The following is a 20,380-nucleotide window of genomic DNA, read 5'->3' as shown; positions in this document are numbered from 1 at the left end:
GTTAGCAAATATCAGATCTCTCATTACACAAGCAATTGATTGACATCCACCAATAAAACTGAAGCTGTTTCCTAGACAAAAAATTAAGTTTATTAATACAAGAATAGGTAAACTCTTCTCTATGTTAATTTTAGCTGTAGTCTTTCAAGTTTTCACCTTTTGTAATTTGAGGACATTAAATATTTTAGTGTCTAAGGGCTTTTTTTTTTTTTTTTTTTTAACTAAACCATGCTAGTGATTCCCAATGCAGCAAATGCACCACATTTGAAGCAAGGGTATCACTCGCACAGGTCAGAAAAAGAGGCCTTAAAAGATTAGAAGGAATAAAACCATCTATTTGTTTCTGGCCTCTGAAAACACATAACATCTCTCAGCTGATGTTTTCAGTTCTTACAATGAGAAAACAACAGATCTCAAAGGTCTACTGGAAAGAAAAAGATCATCTGTTCATTTATAGTCACAATTGTTTGCAATGTATTGAATATAGTTTCCTAATTCTTTAATATTAATTAAGCAGCACAGTAAGGGTAAATTTCACCACATTTCGTTATCAAAAATTGTTTTGGCCTGCAACCACAAAAAGGTGAAATTAGGTCTTACCTGCTAATTTTCTTTCCTCTAGACCCTCCAGACCGGTCAAGACGCTTGGGTTATGCACGCCTACCAGCAGAGGGAGACTGAGAACACTAAAACTTAAACCAGTATAAGCTAGCAGCCAACCCCCAAGCAGTCAGTAAATCCTTAACAAAGCAGAAAACTACAGTGTAGTAAATTTAAAACAAATCGGAGAAACTTTTTCTTCACCAACCCATTCAGGTATGAAAGCCCACCTTCTATAAATACCCTAATAAATCCCTTCCTTCTTCTTCCTTCCCTTAACTAATCTCTACACATTACTAACTATACTTGATACACTGGAATAACTATGTTATCAATACTATGTAAGCCACTTTGAGCCTGCAAATAGGTGGGATAAGGTGGGATACAAATGCAATAATTAAACTCTGGAATTCGTTGCCGGAGAACGTGGTGAAGGCGGTTAGCTTGGCAGAGTTTAAAAAGGGGTTAGACGGTTTCCTAAAGGACAAGTCCATAAACCACTACTAAATGGACTTGGGAAAAATCCACAATTCCAGGAATAACATGTATAGAATGTTTGTACGTTTGGGAAGCTTGCCAGGTGCCCTTGGCCTGGATTGGCCGCTGTTGGGGACAGGATGCTGGGCTTGATGGACTCTTGGTCTTTTCCCAGTGTGGCATTACTTATGTACTTATAAGCTTTTGGACTGCTAAGCAGACATCCAGTACAATCTTTTAGAATCCGATATAACTTTATGCTTTAAGATCCGCCCTTTTGATGAAAAAGCTGTTACTGTTAAAAGTTACATGCTTTATAAATGTGGAGGCATGGCCTGTTGGTTGGAACAAAGGGCTGGAAACCAGAGTTCGAATGCAACTTCACCCACTGATAGTCCTTGTGAGCTTGGCCAGGTCACCATCTCTCAAAAAAGAATGAGAAGTGTATAAATTTCGAAGATGGCTGCCGCACCGGGTGGACGAAGATGGCTGCCGCACCGACGTGGACGTGGAAAACGCTCTGTGAGAACTAAGCTGAATAGCTCCTTTTTCCTGTGAAATGCCCCATAAACGTAAGGGAGCTCTGAGTATAGTGCCTCCACCTACCTCAACTCCCTCTTCGGTTCAAACATCGCTGGAGCGTTATTTCCCCGGTGCTCCCAGGATTCGGGGAGAGGATCCCGCTGTGGGGAGGTCGGAGAAGCGGAAGCCCCACTGGGAGAGGAAGTCTCCCTATCGCTACCATCGTTCTCACTGATCCCTCCAAGCCCGATGTCGAGAGCGGCCCTGGTGGGAAACCCTGACGACCCGGAAGGGAGTTTCCAGTGAGGACCCAGAGGCGCAGGCAACGACTCGGGGAGCCGGGGGAATATTTCCCCTATGGCACAGACTTCGGAGGTGACGCTGCAAACATTTAAGGTGATATTAGACCACTACACTTCAGAAGACCTCAGGTGATGTACTTATACTGAATGCTAAGTTTGAGGACTTAAAAAAGACAGTAGACTCTGTTAAAGATGATATAACTACACAAGTGAAATCGATACAGGAGGTTGATGCCTTGAATGCCTTTAAGATCACGACTATGAAGGACTCTACAAATATGAGGCAAAAAATTGAGCAAATTGAAAATTTTAATCGGCGCCTCAATCTCCGACTCTTAAATTTTCCATTGATAGCAGGGGTACCTCTGGTTGATACCTTTAAGAAATACCTGATAGAAACTCTCCATTTTCCTTCAGAGGGTGTACCCCCGCTAAACAAAATATACTATATTCCTAAAAATAGAGAAGGTGTGCAAGGCCCTGAAGAAGATAACCTAAACTTACAAAATATTTCTGATATATTGGAACAATCCTCAGATTATAACTAACAGAGTCACAACGATCGTATCTTTGGTATTTGAGCAGGACTATAATGCTATTTTAAAGCTTTATTTTAGAAATATGAATGCTCATTTCTATGGTTCTAAAATATGGATTTATCCAGACATCACCAAGGCTACACAACAAAAAAGGAAATTATTTCTGACATTAAAACAAAAGACTATAGATATAGGGGCTTCTTTTTTTCTTGCCTACCCATGCAAGTGTGTGGTGAGGCTAGGGCAAACTAAATACATCTTTTTTACACCGGAACAACTAAAATCGTTTGTAGAGATGAAACAAGTGAAGTGAAAGTACCTGGAGGAAAATGTAGCCAGAATTTCTATTTTGAAAATTGCTTGTATCTAATCTTCTCTAATTCTTTTTCCCCTCTGTTTATTATTGGGGTCTAAGAAAGGTTATAATTATCTTATGTGTATATTTTCTTTAATTATTCCATTCTTAAAATAATTTTCAGTGAAAGCTAGTCAATGTCAATTTTTTTTTTTTTAATAATAAGTTTTCCATTTCTACCTGAATTTCTGTACAAAGGTTATCCTTGAATGTATATAATTTAAAATTATAAATAAAGAATTTCAAAAAAGTGTATAAATTTCAATATCCAAATATAATAAACTACTCAAACTGTTGTGTAATGTGGACTCTCACTTCCAAAATCCCCAAGAATACATTCTATTTTAGTAGTGTTCTTGGTTTGGTGGCCTCATACCTTCCATTACTCATTTGATTTTTCCAATTAACCTTACTCATTTAAGTCTTAAACCAAATGGAAAAACAAACAAAAAAACACCCCAATACATATAGCAATTACATGAAACTATTTGTTATCTCTCATACTGCAAAACGGAAAAGGTGGAATACAGGATAAAAAAGGCTTTAAATCTGAGTTAAGCAAACATTTACTCCAAGTTTTACTGTACATCTAATATGATGTATCACAGATTCAAATTTAGTATCTTAGGACCTCTTTATAGAAAGACTGTACATATAAGTGAAATCAAATACACACTTCAATAACTCTGGAACACAAAGCAAAATAAGCCAAAGCCATGTACACAAATTAAGGGTCCTGTTTCCTAAGGCGCGTTAACGTTTTTAATGCGCCTACAATTAGCAAATGGGCTAACCATGTAGGCGTCTATAGGGATAACGTGGCTTAGTAAATATAGCCTTGAATGTATAACTTTTTCATGGGGCTTTTAAACATTTTTACAAAAATATTCCTACAGAATTCTCAACATTTTTGATGCGTACATGATACAGTCTTACACTTAAGGAAGCATCACTCTCCAATATAATCACTTTATTAGAACAATGATTTTCCATTTAGAAAAATGCTGCACTCTCTTTTGAGGAAAAAAATAAAAATAAAATAAAGATTACTTCATTGCTATCCTTTTCCCCAAAACACATTAACACCACTCTCTCACTCGCCTAAGGGTTGTATACAATAGCATTAATTTTGTGTTACTGCCTAAGTTTTAAACTTGCGATAATTCAATTATTTGTATGTTACCTAATACGCGTAATTTTTTTTTTTTTGGGGGGGGGGGGGGGGGACACACACAAATACATCTTATAATTTGCCTGTTAGCTGGATTCATGAATACTTTTGCCTTCGTCCCATACATTACATTTCTACAGACTGGTGAGGGCATTAACTGTACAGATAAGAAGGAAGAATTCTATTTAAGTCTTCCTAAAGCCGCCTGAAGGTACAACAGTGGATAACATATGCAATTGTGGTTGCCTGGCAACTAGTAAAAGGTATGTCAGAGCAAGAGGGGCTTTAAAGCATGGACATACAGGCATCAGTTTCAGGTGGGTAAAAGGAGCCTTGCCTTGATAATTTCACCTTTCAAGAAAAGTGAATCACATCAAATTATCAGATGCATTCTGTGTGTTAGTCTTATTTGACTACAATGCTTAACTAAATTACATATGCAGCAAATATCTATTTTCCCTGAGTGCCTTAGAACACGGTTTATTCAGTGATTTACTGTTCATCTGTTCTTGTTTATCAGAAAGGAGCAGTACTAATGACATCTGATCTATTCAAGCAAAATGTCAATGAGCCACAAGTGCTCCCATCATTTGGCATTATCCAAGGAAATTAAAACAGATTTACTGTACAGCAGATTAAGGCCGTTCTCTGCATGTTCCAGTGTAACCGTTTCCATTACTTTAGCACAAGACTTATCTAATGCTTAGAAGCGGCTTCCAATAACATATTCTCTCGTCACAGAACCCAGTACCACAACACTACTTTTGGAACCCATACCCTCTTTTGTAGTTTCTCTTGGAGATCCAATGACTAACTTTTCATTAATTGTGTCTCAAATTGATCTTTAAAATGTTTTAACTTAAAATAAAGTGAGTGCACGCACACACAAAGGTCAGACAAGAGATTTTCATACCATCTTTTCTTATCAAACATCAAGATACTTTACTATAAGAAACTGTCACCTTGTTATGCACAGTATGTAAGGAACATAAATATTGATTTTTTGGGAGGCATGCAAGCAAAAAAAAGTTTAATTACAGTGTGCTTTCCTCACTTCTTTGACCACTGGTTAGTTCTTTCCCTTTAGCTCCTAACAATATCTGAATTGTTTCTTTTTTCCCCCAAGATTCAATTAGGTCTATTGTTACTTTTGGTGTTAAATATTAAGATACTAGTAAATAAGGCCCATTTCTGACACAAATGTAACAGGCGCTAGCAAGGTTTTCCTGGGAGTGTGTATGTTTGAGAGAGACTGTGTGAGAGAGAGGTGAATGTGTGAGTGTGTGTGACAGAGTGAGTCTGGGTGAGAGTGTGTGTGTGAGAATGAGAATGTGTGTGTTTGAATGAGAATGTGTGCGATGTCCGTATGTGAGACACAGTGACTGTGAAAGAGAGTGTTTTTTCACACAGATACACTGTGTGAGAGTATGTGTGCAATACATAGACCCTCTGTGAGACCGAGAGAGTGTATGAGACAGAGTGTGTGAGTGCCTGTGTGACACAGTGAATGTGACAGTGTGAAACATAGTGTGAGAGTGAGAGAAGATATGACTGTGAGAGTGTGTATGTGTGAGATACCTCCCCCCCTCCCTCCTGTGGTCTGAGGACCCCCTCCCCCCCGGGTCTCAGGATCCCCTCCCCTCTGGTGTCAGGATCCCTTCCCCCCTCTGAGGTCTGAGGACCCCCTCTGCATTTCCCTCCCCTCCCCTGCTGTCTCAGGACCCCCTGCCTCTCCCCCCCTCTGCGTGGTTGGCAGCACCGTGCAAGTGTGTGACAGAGAGAGAGTGAGACTGGGTGCGAGTGTGTCTGTGAGAGAGAGTGTGTGTGATTGTCCTCTCTCCCCTGCCCCCCTCCAGCCACCCAGCGATTCTCCTCTGTACGCTGGCCCCCCCTCCACCCACCCAGAATTCTAATCTCCCCTGCCCCCCCCTCCAGCCACCCAGCTATTTTCCTGTCTCCCTGCCCCCCTCCAGCGATTCTCCTGTCTCCCCTGCCCCCCCTCGACGCCATGCAGCAATTCTCCTCTCCACTGCCCCCTCCAGCCACCCAGCGATTCTGCTCTGTTCCCTGCCCCCCCCTCCAGCCACCCAGCGATTGTACTGTATCCCAGATTAGTACGTCAAAGCGGCTGGTGTTATTGAAAGCCCTGGCGTCCCACGGAGTCAACTTCAGAACGTTGGAGGTGAGTTCGTTCCCCTCAGTCCTGCCTCTGATTACCCGCCCTCGCGTCATCATGTTTTGACGCGAGGGCGGGGCAGAGAGAGATCTGACAGACTACGAATGTTACAAACCCTTCACTGAAGCCACAGAGTCAGCTTCAGAACATTGGAGGTGCTTTTTATTATAGTACACTACATAGCATTCTCTCCTACAGATAAAGCAGGCCTCGAATGAATAACTTTGCCAACCTGAACCAAATATTGAATATAAATTGATTCTAGTTCCTTATAAGACCATCCTTTATGTTGACAGTTTGATGGAGTCCACTGCAAATCTCCAAACAGCAGCACTGCCAGAGTATTCACACCTGCAAAGAAGTTATGCTCCCCATAGAATAGTTAAATCACAATTCCACGGAGAGGCTCTGGACGGTTCCAAAAATCCACTGCTGGCAAAATGTGTGGTCTAGATGATGTTTGGACTACAGAATGACATGGGGACCCTGTAGTAACCGCAGGGACAGAGCCTGTGGGGACAGGGCAGGGCCAAACTCTGGCCGTGTGTCATTCTCTACTTCAAAGGCTGTTGATGAATTGGACAGTTATGTTTGAGTGATGCAGACGACAATGTTTTCATTTTTTTAAAAAAACAAGCAAGTGCTAGCCACACCTGGAACAATTTGAATGGAGGATCCTGTGCATTCCTGCTACCAGCATGTCTTCTGAGAAGACATTTTTTATTGCAGGAAGGACTGCGGAAGACAGGAGAGTTAGACAATCCCGAGATTGTTGGACTTATTCATCCACAGATTAAAAACTCATAACAGTGCTTTGTAGGGCATATTTCTCCCATGCTAGGGAATACAGAGTGGGCTGTATTTTGCACCCTGGACATTTTAAACAGGGTGGATCAAAGTTCCTTGGGGTAAAAGTCAGCTATTGTTGGGGTTGGAAGGGTAGAGGATGGTGGTGAGGGGGTTATAGTTGCTTGTTATTGTTTTCTATTTGTGATATATAAACAGTTGCATAAAATATTGTTCCTTTTTATACTTGAATAAAAAGATCTATATATATATAATTCTCACCTCCAACGTTCTGTGCCTGAGACCGTGCTCCGTGGTCTGCTAGGCACCATCAGTGACATTACACCTCACGCCCCTCCCACTGAGTTCAACACTCCGCCCCCTCCGCGTAACGGACCCTCCCGTGCGCACACTAACCGCCTTTAAAAGAAAAACAACAAAACCGCTCAACAGACGGGACGAGGGAACCAGCCTGCATGAACGACGGAGGGAGCCAGCATGCCTTGCCGCCCAGCTAACAAGAATATTGCCGCCCTCCTGGACCGCCCGCCCAGACACTGCCGCACTCCCGAACCTGCCGCCCAGCTGACACGAATACCGCCGTCCCATCGCACTAACAAAAAAAAAAAAAAAGTGAAGACACAGCCGCCCTCCCGGCGCCTCACCAGGGGGAGTCGACCATAACGCAAGCTTTAAGCAGGGTGCGCCTGAAGCTACAGCAAACTGCAGACTCCTCTGCACGAAGCTGACTGACAAACTTGGTTAACAGCAGGTACACTTAAGGGAGGAGGGGGCAGGAACTTGAGGGAGAGGAGAGGAGGGGAGGGGAGGGAGGGCCTGGAACTTGAAGGGGAGACATGGCAGACAAAGACACATGGAGAGGGGGGGACAGAAGAGAACGGGAGGGAAGGGGAGAGGACAAATGTTGCACATGGATGGATGGAGGGCATGGGAAAAGAGTACAATCGCGGGATTAAAAAAAAGGGGGGGGACGACCCTGCACCTTGGACAGAAGGGGTCATGCACAGACACACTCTCACACACACACTCTTTCACTCTGTGTCACTGTGACACACACTCTCTCAAACACACACACACTGTCAGTCACACATACACTCTGTTTCACTGCCCACCCCTGTGCTGCTGCAAGGGCTTGCTGGAAGGAGAAGAATATGGAGACACCCACACACATAGTCTGTCACACACTATCTCTGTGTCACACACACATACGCTCTCTCTCACACGCAACCAGTCTTTCACTCTGTGTCTCACTGTCACACACACTCTCACACACACACACAGTTTCCTGTCACACTCACACATACACTATCTCACTGCATGCCGCTGTGGTCCCAGAGCTACCATTATTCCTAATCCCCCTCCCCAACCCAGCAGAGAACAAATAACCAACTCTGGAACCTATTCAATAGTGCACTTCTTGCTTTCTGTGATATCCTATATAATAAAACTCACCACCAATGTTCTAATGTGCCTGGGACAGTGGCTCCTTCGGCTTGGAGGTGGGTCTGCTAGCGCCCGTTTCCTTTCAAACAGAAACGGGCAAGGAGGGAGGGAGAGCCCCTGAAGGTGAGAGGGAGGGGCACGAACCTGAAAGGTGGAGGGAGGGGGGGCCACGCTGGAACTGGGAGGAAGGGGGTGAGGGGCGTAAGGAACAGGAGAGGGGGGGGGGGCCCTGCCGCACACTCTCATTCTCACACACACACTGTCACACAGTCTCACTCTATGTCACACACCCGTACATTCACTCTGGCTCTCTCTCAAACATACACACTCCCAGGAAAACCTTGCTAGTGCCCGTTTCATTTGTTCCAGAAACGGGCCTTTTTTACTAGTTTAAATATAAAATCATAAGTGTTCAAGGCTTCTGTTGATGAGGACAGAACCCGCGGGGACAGGGCCAAACTGTCCCCGTGTCACTCTCTAGTTTGGACCCTCTCCAGACACCCCAATTGCAAAGTCTTAGGCACCTTGTTATTTATATTTACCTTCTACAGTAAATCTGAAGATACAAAGAACTGTAATAAAAAAATCTATCAAGAGAATGTCTGAATATTGTAAAGACCAAAGCTGGTTAATTGTGGTGAAAGAAGCATCATACCTGCTTATGCCTGTAAGTTGCTCCTGTTGATCTTTCTAAGTGGTTTCAAGAATAGTGCTATAACATATTTCGTTTCAGATAACAGATATATAGGTTTTTCCATTCTTACAAATACTATGTGATCTTTATAAATTATGTAGAACAGAACTTAGAATAAGAGATAAGGTCAAATAAAAGGGTAACCTCACTGTTTATTAAATATAATCCATCTTGGTTTGTACTATGTAGTTAATTCTGATTTGCTGTGCTTTCTTGTCATGGAGTTCCTTGTCTGTTTATTTGTATATACAAATTGTATTTTTTATATATGTAAACCGTTCTGGTTTGCAATTGCAATAAGATACGGTATATAAATTGATATAAATAAAAAATAAAAATGATAAGGTTTGCTAGTAAAGCAAAGTTACTCACCTGTAGCAGATGATCTCCGAGGACAGCAGGCCAAGTATTTTCACAGTTGGATGACATCAACCCACAGAGCTCAGTGCAGATGCTGACTAGCAAGACTAAGAACTTTCTAGCAACGTCCCACCATGTATACTGTGATGCTTTCCTGCCCAGCCCACGAGCTTGGGTCCCTCAGTTATAAAAACTCCAAGGGGAGGTGGGACTGTGTGTGAGAACACTTGGCCTGCTGTCCTTGGAGAACACCTGCAAGAGAAACTTTGCTTTCTCAGAGGACAAGCAGGTCTTTATATTCTCACAGCCAGGGATCTCTAGCTATCAGGCTTACTGAAAACAACAATGCTAGGAGAACAGGGATTCGAAAAGTCGAGGTCTGAATTCAATTAACCTGAAAATATGCTCATATCAACTGTTTAGGTGCAGCCTGGAACTGAACTAAACAAAACTGGGCTGGGAAGGGGGGGAGTTGCATTTTACACATTGAACAAATTCTTCAGGTCAAATACTTCAGATGACTGGCATCAAGTAGATCAAAAGGAGCCTTCAGCAACTGAGTGAGGACAACACTGAGATCCCATGACACACTGGAGGCTTGGCGGGGGGCTTTGTTGGTTAACAAACCTTTCATGAAGTGAACAACTAGAAACTGTACAGAAATGGCCTTATCTCCCACAGGGTCATGATAAGTACTAATTGCACTTAGATGAACCCTTATAGAGATGGCTTTCAAACCAGACTCAGAAAGGTGCAGGAGGTATTCAAACAGTTTTTGTGTAGGGCAGGTGAGGAGATCTAAGGCTCTACCCTCACACCAGACATCAAACTTCCTCTACTTAAGAGTAATATCTCTTAGTGGAAGCCAGCAAAATGACTGACGCCCCATCCAGCAATGTGCTTTTAACCAGCCAGTTGTCCAGATAGGGAAGAACATATACTCCAAGTCTGTGTAAATACACTGCTATACCGCTAGACACTTGGTGAATACCATAGGAGCTAATGTAAGGCCAAATGGCAGAACATAGTACTGATAGTGGTGTTTCCCTATCCAAAATCTGGAGATACCTCCTCTGAGAAGTATCGAAATGTGGGTATAGGCATCCTTTTCCAGAGAGCATAGCCAATTGTTTTCCTGAATCATGGGAAGAAGGGTGCTCAGAGAAATCATCCTGAACTTCTTTGAGCAGAAATTTGTTCAGAGCGTAGGTTATGGATGAAATTCTCATCTGTTTTCGGCACAATAAGATGCCTGGAATAGAATCCCTTCCCTTCTTGCTCTGGTGATATGGGTTCAAGCTCATTAGCCTTTAGAAGGGCGGAGATTCCCCCTCTACAAGTACCTGCTTGTGCTCAGAGCTCATGTAGGGCATAACCGAGATGGACTATTTGAAGAACCCACCAGTTAGAAGTTACAAGGGACCATCTGTATTGGTAAAAATTCAGCCTTTCCCCTATCAGTAAGCTGTCCGGGATAGCTACTTTGACAGTAGCTATGCTCTCCTGGAGCCAGTCAAAAGTTCATTCCTTGCTTTGAACATGGTGCTGGCTTGGGCTTTGAGGGCAGGGCCAGTCAGCCCATGCATGCTGGGCCTGGGGGTTCTGGGTAGATGTGGTGGAAACCTAACCCTCTGAGAATAGTAGAGTTGCCGCCTAGGCCTACTCGAAAACCTCATTGAAAAGGAGGCTGTAGCCATAAATTGCTGAGACAGTTTGGATGGTATCTGTAAATTTCTTGATGAAGTCTATGATCTCTTCTACCTTATCTCCAAACAGGTTGTCACCTAAGCAAGGAACATCCACCAATCTCTCCTGAACTGCTGGTTCTAGGTCAGAGACAGGGAGCCATGAGAGTCTGCGCATCCCCACACCCATGGTGGAGAGTCTGTACGCTGTAGCAAAAGAATCGTATGCACCCTGGCCAGATATTTCCAATACTCCAGATGTTTATTTGCCAACTGGCAAAGCTCTGCGACCTGATCCTGTGGGAGAGAATCCGCAAGTGTGCTGTGGACCAAAGCCTCATGTAGAGTAGAGCTTTCCTCCCAAATGAGACCAGTATCCAAGCCTCTTTACCTGGAGGTGCAAAGGCATAAGTCTCTTAGCTGGTTTGAGGGTGGATTTGACCACTGAGCATCCACCTTCTTAGGTGCAGTCTGCACTGAGGGAAGATTCCCAGTTCTTCGACAGTGCATCTTTTAAGGATATGGTGCAATGGTACTGGGACCCCTTCTTTTGGAGGAGACTCGCAGTCTAGGACAGTTGATACTTCTGCCCTAGGCAATTCCTCCATCTCCAACTTAAATGGAATGGTCCAAGCCATTTCCCTAACAAAACCAATGAAAAAGACACCCTCTGGTGGAGATTTACATTTCTATTTTGGTGGGGAGGGATCAGAAGGTATCCCATAAGACTTCTCCTCTGAGTCCCATGAACGCTCCCCCCCCCCCCTCAGATTCTTCACCATACTCAGACCTTGCTGAATAAGTCCGTGTCTGCTTCGGCTTAGTGGAACCATGTCCATGCCTTGAAGAGCACTGAGGTACAACCCTACCATTTGACTCCAGGGAAGCTTCCTCTCCCAATGTCAACATCTTTTGAGGTGCCAGCACAGAGGATCTCTGCACAGGCATAGGCTGAGCCTCAGGAAGAATCTGCAGCTGGTGCAAGAGCCCTCGATGCCTGAGCGGTTTGCAACTGCAGCATCTGTGCCAGCTTCTCCCTGAGCATGGTTCGAACTGCTCATCAAAGGAAGGTATCAGCAAAAGCGGGGGAGTTGGGTTGGAGGCAGCCTGAGAAAGTGTCGGTGCTGAACCGTAGCAGGGACCTGGATGCCCGGAGACTCCCCTCTTCTGAGGAGGGGGAGTGCTCCTCCCAGTGTCAGTGCTTCTAGAGTACTGGCAAAGTCGATGCCTCGGTGCTCCCAGCACCATGCGTCAATGAGGACCAATGCTTGTGCTTTTTGGCTTCCCTTGAAGTCTTGGCAGCCATCGAGGTTAATGCTTCCAGTGCTGAAGTACCAGCCTTCAAGGGGCCTAAAATTTCTCCTGTTGGACCTGCCACGCCCTCTGTGTCCGCAACTGCATTTTTAAAGAGAGAGAACTAGAGTAAGGCTCATGGTCAGGCCCAAGGAACCCAATGCACCAAGAGTGCTGGTTCATCATAGAAATCACCATATTACATTGGGCGCACCTCTTGAAGAGACTGGGGTCTCCTTGGCCATCAAAAAAAGAAATTGTGGCCAAACTGAACTCCTCAGCTGCAAGCCAGAAAAGGGGCAGCCATCAAAATTGAAGTCGGTGCTCTAGCCTAAACGGGCTTAGCAGCTCACGTAAAATAAAGGAAACATTAAGAGCCAAAAAAAAACTAGTGAAAAAAAAGGGAAATTAAAAAAAATAAAAAATAGCTGAGAAAAGGAAAACTACCCACATGGGAAGGCACTGAGAAAGAGATACACCCACTGAGAACACACTTGTCCTCCCTACTCCACAGGAAAAACGAGACTGAGGGACACGCGCATGCACAGTGGGACACTACTTGAAAGTTTTTAATCTCGTTAAGCATCTGCCTCGAGCTCCATTGAATAAGATCATCCAGCTGAGGAAATACGAAGGCCTGCTTGTCCTCAGAGAAAAAAAACTTATATTTAAAAGTTTAATTTCTTAAAATTAATTATTTAGTATAACACCATAAATAATTTTGCTCATGCAATCAAGAAATCCCCACTGTACATTGTGTCTCAATTTTGGAAAAAAAATGTAAAATATCACTTCTACAGTTTAGTTATCCCAAGAAACTAAGATTAAAAAAAAAAGTATCAGAAAACTAATTTTGTTCTCAACTATTAAAAGATAGCAATGGATGTTTTTTGAGACAAGGCCAATATTCAAAGAAAGGGGAAAGGGAAACGGGACTTGATATACCACCTTTCTGAGGTTTTTGCAACTACATTCAAAGCGGTTTACATATATTCAGGTACTTATTTTGTACCAGGGGCAATGGAGGTTAAGTGACTTGCCCAGAGTCACAACGAGCAGCAGTGGGAATCGAACTCAGTCCACTGCACTAACCACTAGGTCATGACAACATGCCTTGGCAACGTAACTATGGCTAAAATTATATTGTGATCATCTATGTTGTTTGTTCTCACACTTGCCTAAAATGTCTAACTCTACACATTTTTTTTAGTCACATTCTTCTCAGTAGCTCAAGGTGAATTAGTCAGGTGTAGTAGTGATTTTTTGTGCCTAGATTGCCTGAGGCAGTGGAGGGTTAAGTGACTTGCCCAAGATCACAACAAATGGCAGCCAAATAAGAACCTGGCTTCCCTGGGTCTCAGCCCAGGGATCTAACAAACTCCTCCACTCCACTGTACAACAAAAAGCAAAATTAAATGATTTGAAAATCCTCATTTACCCTTAAAGAAAATCTCTCCCCAGGAAAGAAATGGTTAAGAAACAATGGCTAGTAATATGATACTTGCTCACTTTCAGAGCTACCACACATCATTCAGTACACAAATGAACGCTAGAGCTATCATTTAAGACGTAAAATAAAATTCTCCCAAGCATGATGAGTCAGCCGTACACTGGTGACATCATCTGACATTGCAGGGACTGAATAGCTGACAACTCAAATCCCTCTCCCCCATGTACACACAAAACTTAGTAACCCCCGCTACTGAGACTGCACATTTTTTTCCCTCAGTCTACTATATCCAACCTGCCCAATGGATGATTTCCCTGATCTCCTCTCTTACTACAAAGGAGACTCTCTAACAAACTTACAGGCCACATAAGATCCAGTGCTCCTTCTGCTTTGCTCCACTGTGGCAGAACCCAAGCCAAGCTTAAAAAAAAAAAAAAAAAAAACACCCAGGTCTGCAGTAAAAAGATGGATGTCATGGACACCCACAAGGAAGCTGTCCGCTGCCTTGCACCCACTCATGTGATACTTGCCTGTACTGTAAAAGAATGTCCCCCACATGCCAGGAATCACAATTAACTCACTTGGAGAAACCGCCCCAGAGACAAACACACTTTAAAAGCATTCTAGCTCCTTGCCCCAGCTACAGAGGCTCTAAATTGACCAACATTTCCTGCTGCCCATCCCCCATCCAGCCTTGCTCTGGACGCAACCTACCTTGGTGCAACTGAACTTTGCCCCTCCTCCCAGTCTCCTTGGTGCTGCCCCAGACAGGCCATGGTGTCTATTCTAGCACACAACTTTCAACTCATCCCCTCCAGGTAGGGAATCTCCCAGAGCTGCTTCTATCAACACCTGTGCTGCCTATTCAACTCCAGCCATCCCCAACAACGCTAGGGATTCCTCTGTTCTGCCTTCACAGCATGTATTTCTTGGATGACTTGCAGCTCCACACACCCTATTATGCTCAGGATCAAGGAAACAGAAGCAACAAGTCCACTAGCTCCAAACACCACAAATACCCTTCCAGCTATTCCTCCTTATACAATCGGCCCAGGATGCACAGCATATCTGGGTCTTCAAGACACCACTACTACTCTGTTTCTCCAAGAGATAGGCAAGGCAGCAACCACCTCTCCTTTAACCACCACAAACAGAACATGCTGTACAGACTTCCATGGTTGCTGGTATGACTAGCAAGAGTGGATCAGGCATCCCTCCTCATCAGCAGGTTCACGGCACAGCATCTCCCTGTACAGACTCCCACACTCCCTCTCCAGCAGATGGAACCTAGAGAGCCAGTCATGGGGATCCCAAACACCTAGACAGCAAATGTGGCTGTCATTCTCCCACCTCCTTCCCCATATCCTCTCTGGAATCTGACAAGGAAGGTGAGATTTGTGAATCTGGAAGCCTCATCTCTTTAACATGTTCTCACTTCTACCCTCCACCAGCTTTGAACAATTGTCTGGGTATTCCACCTAATGCAAAGCAGAGTGGTTAAGGTGGTATATTTAGAGGATCTGACCTACCCCAAGTTCCTACAGAAGCTGGATTCCCATCTTTATCACCCAACAACACACGACTCTTGGAATGAGGTGCTCAGTATCCTCAAATATTTGGATACTCCAAAACCTATTGTAGCTGTTCCTGTGCATACAATTCTCCTGGACTTCAGGGACAAAATCTGGTAGACACTCTTCTCCAACTCACCCACCTACAAAAGTCAATACCAAGTTCAGACTGTCCTTGGATATGACAAAACTCAACTACCAAATCAATTCATCATCAAGTCAGCTATGAAGAAGTCCAAGAGCTCTCATGCCCATGCCAACACATTCCCTGAAAAAGAAAAAAGACCCTAGATGTAATGAGTGAAAAGGTATTCCGAAGTGTCATGCTGAACTCTCAATTCCAGCTTATCCTCTACCATGAATCACTACTTGGAAAAGGCCAGAAATGTTCAGGTATCCCTTCCCCCAGACACCATAAATCTCTCGTCACCCATCTTCCACGATATGAAGGAATGTACAAAACACCTTATATATTTGGCGTTTTTGATGCCTTTGAGACTACATCTCACACAGCTGGCACATTCACAACCAGGTGCATGGCATCCATGAAGACATGGCCCATGCTCCCAGCTCTGGTGAGAATCTCTTCAGCAACAAGGTCAGAGACAGTTATCAAAAACCACTGCAACAACCCTTTTTATCCTTCAGCTAAGGGGTCATGAACACATGGCTGAATCATCCTGCTTGCTCAAGGATAAAGTGAGGTTACTTACTTATAATGCATGTTCTCTGCTGACAGAAGTATAAGTCAGCTGCATAAGCCTACACTTTTGCCCCATTTCTGATGCTAAGGCTGGGGGACTCCCTAAGGAAGTGTGCTGAGTCAGTGGCAGGGGCTACAAGCACATGCTCAAAAGGACCTTTTTAAAAAAAAAAGTTTTTCTGAGTTTTAGGAGTGTGATTTTGACAGATGACGTCGTCACCAATGTGTGGATGCCTTATTCTGTTGTTCACGGAGAATACCCATTACAGGTAAATTAAAAATTCTGCAATTGAGTTTTGCTGACACTTCTTGATTTTCTAAGGAAGTTCATACTATTTTTACACCTAAACATCAAATAGAAAAGTTACATTTAACCAAATACAAATGCATTTAATTCTCCACTTTATTCATTTAAATATAGCCTTTTCAAAAGGTAAATACAACAAAACACTTCAAAGGATGCAATGCTTGATACAAATTATATTGATTAAAGGTTTTTTTTTTAAACCTTACTTTACCCAGCAATCCATTGCTACTTTTGTTTGTAAGAATTCTAAACAGATAAGCATGCTAATAAATTAAGTTACCTTTTGGCATTGCTTCTGGAGTTTCTGTGGGACATGTAGGTGAGAGTTCTGTGCAAAAATATTGGCTAAAAGCAAACAAGAGACACAAATTAAGGATTTTTATAATTCAAAAGCAATAACAGAAGAAAAGATCAAAATCTAAATTTCTGCTTACATAAACATGACAACTATTTGACTTAAGTTACTTACTGCTATAAGATTTCGAGTGCGCAAAAATCTGTAGATCTGTGTTGGTTCTGTAAAATAAAATGTGTGTGTTATTCAATCAGCTGTTTATAAATACAAATCCATCAAAACTACAATACTTGTTGTGAATTTTCATACATTTTCAATTTTGTAGCCACTGTTAAAATGTATATCAAAAATTATGCTTGAATACATTTGCTTCTCTCTACTTAAATCGCTCAATCTTATCCATGGCTCTTGCATGCAGGTATCAAACTAGTTTCATTCCATAAGTTTTTAAATTTTGGAATCTAAGGTGCATACTTCTGTGATGTGCATACAAACAGTGTGATTCCAATTTTCAAATGATCATTAATTTCATATACTATTCAAACTGATTACAACTCCAGAATCAAAGAGGAAACTCGGAACTCAAATGTGTATTAACAAGCATACAAGAGAAGCCTCCACAAAACATTTAAAATATGGCATTGCATCCAAATAAGTATGCACTTAACTGTATTGCTAACTGTAGAATCTTAATAGAAATCTAGCACACACTACTGCTGTTTTATCTGTTGGAAGCCGATATTTAAAACAAGACTACATTTTTCATTACAAATGCTTGCCTTTCATAAAGATGACAAACGTCCGATTTTTAGACTAGGGTGCATTTATATCACACACTTACAGTAGAACTCGTTTTCCAAAACATGCAAACAACCACTGGTAATTTGTAACAAGATAGTTAATAATGATACACATACATTTGTACTGTAAAATACTAAGCTAGCCAATAAAACAGATGATACATTTAAGAAACACTAATATCAGGCAACCTCTCTGGTCAACGAATCTAACATATTTACACGTGCTCTGGAAAGCATGCACATTGCAGAAAAAATGTATCTGCTTATTAAACAGATTTAAAGTACATATATTGCTGTTTTAATATACGTTTTTGATGCTTTAAATTATTACAAACTAAAATCAATGATTTATATGAATATGACAAATCAGTAACTATACTATATCACACACACAAAAAAAACTATAATCCAGCCATAGAACCAACATAACAATAAATGCGATATTAAGTTTTAACTTAACGGCGAGACATTGGATCTGCATATTCAAACAGGACAACACACTACCTTTGTACGAAGAACAACAGTATTTGTGAACACTCTTGTACAACTATTTATGAGCTCAATGAAGCGGAATAAAAAGGGCTGCGTGTATCAATTCAAATTTTATTAATATTTTTGAACAAATCTCGATACGGGACATATTCCAACCCAGGTCATGAAGGATGGTGCGGGGAGAACATAAATTATTCCCGGGGGGGGGGGCAGAGGAATAAAAGTGGAGTTAAAGCAATTCACAACCCCGAAAGCCGCGTTCCCCCAGCGCTCGGAACAGCAGGGTTGCGTTCCCCCAGCGCTCGGAACAGCAGGGTTGCGTTCCCCCCCACCCACCAATCCCGGCCACTCACTTTCAAAGGCCTGCAGGAAGAGCTCGTGGGGGGTGGGGAAGAGGAATAAAAGTGGAGCTAAAGCAATTCACAAATTACAACCTCGGAGAGCCGCGTTCCCCCAGCGCTCGGAAGAGCAGGGTCGCGTTCCCCCCCCCCCCTTTCAAAGGCCTGCAGGAAGAGCTCGTGGGGGGGGGGGGGGGGCAGAGGAATGAAAGTGGAGCTAAAGCAATTCACAACCCCGGAGAGCCGCCTTCCCCCCCACCCACCAATCCCCGGACACTCACTTTCGAAGGCCTGCAGGAAGAGCTCGTGGTCCGCCTGAATCTGCTCCATTTTCGGCTTCTTCACGGGCAGCACGGCGGCCGAGGCGGCGTAAGCAGCGTTGTTGCATTTCCCAGCCGACGAGCCGCCGAACCCGGCCGAGCCCGAACTGGGTCCTGAGGTGGAACTACCGCTCCCACCGCCGCCGCCATGCTTCTGAGGCGCCATCCGTTCTGGTGGAACCGAACCGCCTCGGCAGCACGCGCGCGTGCCACACCACCAGGCAGTCTCGCGCAGTCGCGACGCGCAATCACCCGCCTGACCTCGTTAGGTTTTGTTTTGGCTTTTTTTTTTTTTTAAGTCAAAAATCTTAGGGGGCTCGTAACGGCGGGGAGTTTTCGGCCTGGAAGATAACCCCGGATTTCGCCCGCTACCTCAGCGTTTCCAACCACCACACAGATTCCATGGGATTAATTAAAAATAAAAAAAAGGGGGGGGGGGAACATAAAAAAAAATAACTGACGAGTGCCACTGCCTTGGAACCCCAGCAGCCCGCACAGGAAGAGGATGTGTTTCTTTTTTTTGAGGGGGGCGGGGTGGGGAGGGGGATAACACCGAGAGGCCGTTTGTGTGCCCCGACCAGACACAAAACTCCGAGAGAGGAGGAGGAGGACGAGGAGGGGGCCGTTCCCCCCTCTCCCTCTCTCTCGTACAACCTAATCCCACGGCTCTCCGCGACCACGCCTCCGGCCACGCCCACCCGGTCTGGTTGGCCCACTCAGAGCGCGGGCAAGAGAGGTTCGGCGGACGTGACTGGTCCGGGGAGCCGACGCTTAGACGCGACGGTTCGGAAAAGTTTGGTGGAGGTACGCGCGCCGCCGCTCGCGCGCCTTGGTCGTCTTTGAACTGTGAATTCGCGGGAAGAGAGCAGTGGGGTGCACGCTGGGTACTGTACAGGCTGGAAAGGCGCGGCTTTCGTTTTTTGCGCAGCTGTACGTCACGTAGCCTGCTCTAAACTTCTCTATGACCCCCTGCTGTTGTTAAATGTGGATCGTCTGCTCCTATAGCTGTCCAGGGTTAACCAACTTTGAATTAAGAGCAAACAGCTTTTAACGGTAGAGAAGGAGGGCGATTTACGACAATTGGAGCACGTGACTGGAGTTGGTTCCTACACCTGCGCAGGTTGGCTCTGTAGCTGCCCTAGCGCTGTTTTATATATTCTGACTGAGTTGTTATGTTAAGTGGTCTTTATGCAACACTGTTTTATATAACCATTCACTTCATCATTACTTTTCAGGAAAATGTTAAAGTCCCATTTTTTTCCAAGCAAGTTTACCCTAATGGACCAGCTTAATTCCACCAGATCACCTACGATACTCCTGCTATAAGATGTCCACGCTCACTTTGACCCCACTGTTACATTTGACCTTTTTCACTAATCCCTTATACTCAATCCCTCATCTAATCCTTCCATCCTTTATTTAGTTTAGTTACATTTGTACCCCCATGCTTTCCCACTCATGGCAGGCTCAATGCGGTTTACATGGCGCAATGGAGGGTTAAGTGATTTGCCCAGAGTCGTAAGGAGCTGCCTGTGCCTGAAGTGGGGAATCGAACTCAGTTCCCCAGGACCAAAGTCCACCACCCTAACCACTAGGCCACTCCTCCACTGTTGCTACTATTTGAGATTCTACATGGAATGTTGTTATTCCACTAGCAACATTCTATGTAGAAGTCGGCCC

The 20,380-nt window shown here is 43.8% G+C and overlaps 1 protein-coding gene across 3 annotated transcripts in view; it reads right to left on the bottom strand.

The window, feature by feature from the left end:
* Positions 1–19,297, bottom strand: part of SUZ12 (SUZ12 polycomb repressive complex 2 subunit) — a 133,165-nt gene extending 113,868 nt beyond the window's left edge. The window contains exons 1-3 of one of the 3 annotated variants that reach the window (XM_030208390.1): positions 18,662–19,297; positions 16,925–16,971; positions 16,736–16,800 (exon numbers count right to left, since the gene is read on the bottom strand). In XM_030208390.1, coding sequence (XP_030064250.1) covers positions 16,736–16,800; positions 16,925–16,971; positions 18,662–18,866 — 317 coding nt within the window. In that variant the 5' untranslated portion in view covers positions 18,867–19,297. The remainder of the gene's footprint in view (positions 1–16,735; positions 16,801–16,924; positions 16,972–18,661) is intronic. The other 2 variants (XM_030208389.1, XM_030208391.1) reach the window with 2 other exon arrangements.
* Positions 19,298–20,380: the final 1,083 nt, after the last annotated feature.

This window comes from Microcaecilia unicolor, chromosome 6 (assembly GCF_901765095.1).
Source record: "Microcaecilia unicolor chromosome 6, aMicUni1.1, whole genome shotgun sequence".
Classification (NCBI taxonomy): Eukaryota; Metazoa; Chordata; class Amphibia; order Gymnophiona; family Siphonopidae; genus Microcaecilia; species Microcaecilia unicolor.
The sequence above is the reverse complement of the archived record's forward strand: the minus strand, read 5'-3'. Positions and strand labels throughout refer to the sequence as shown.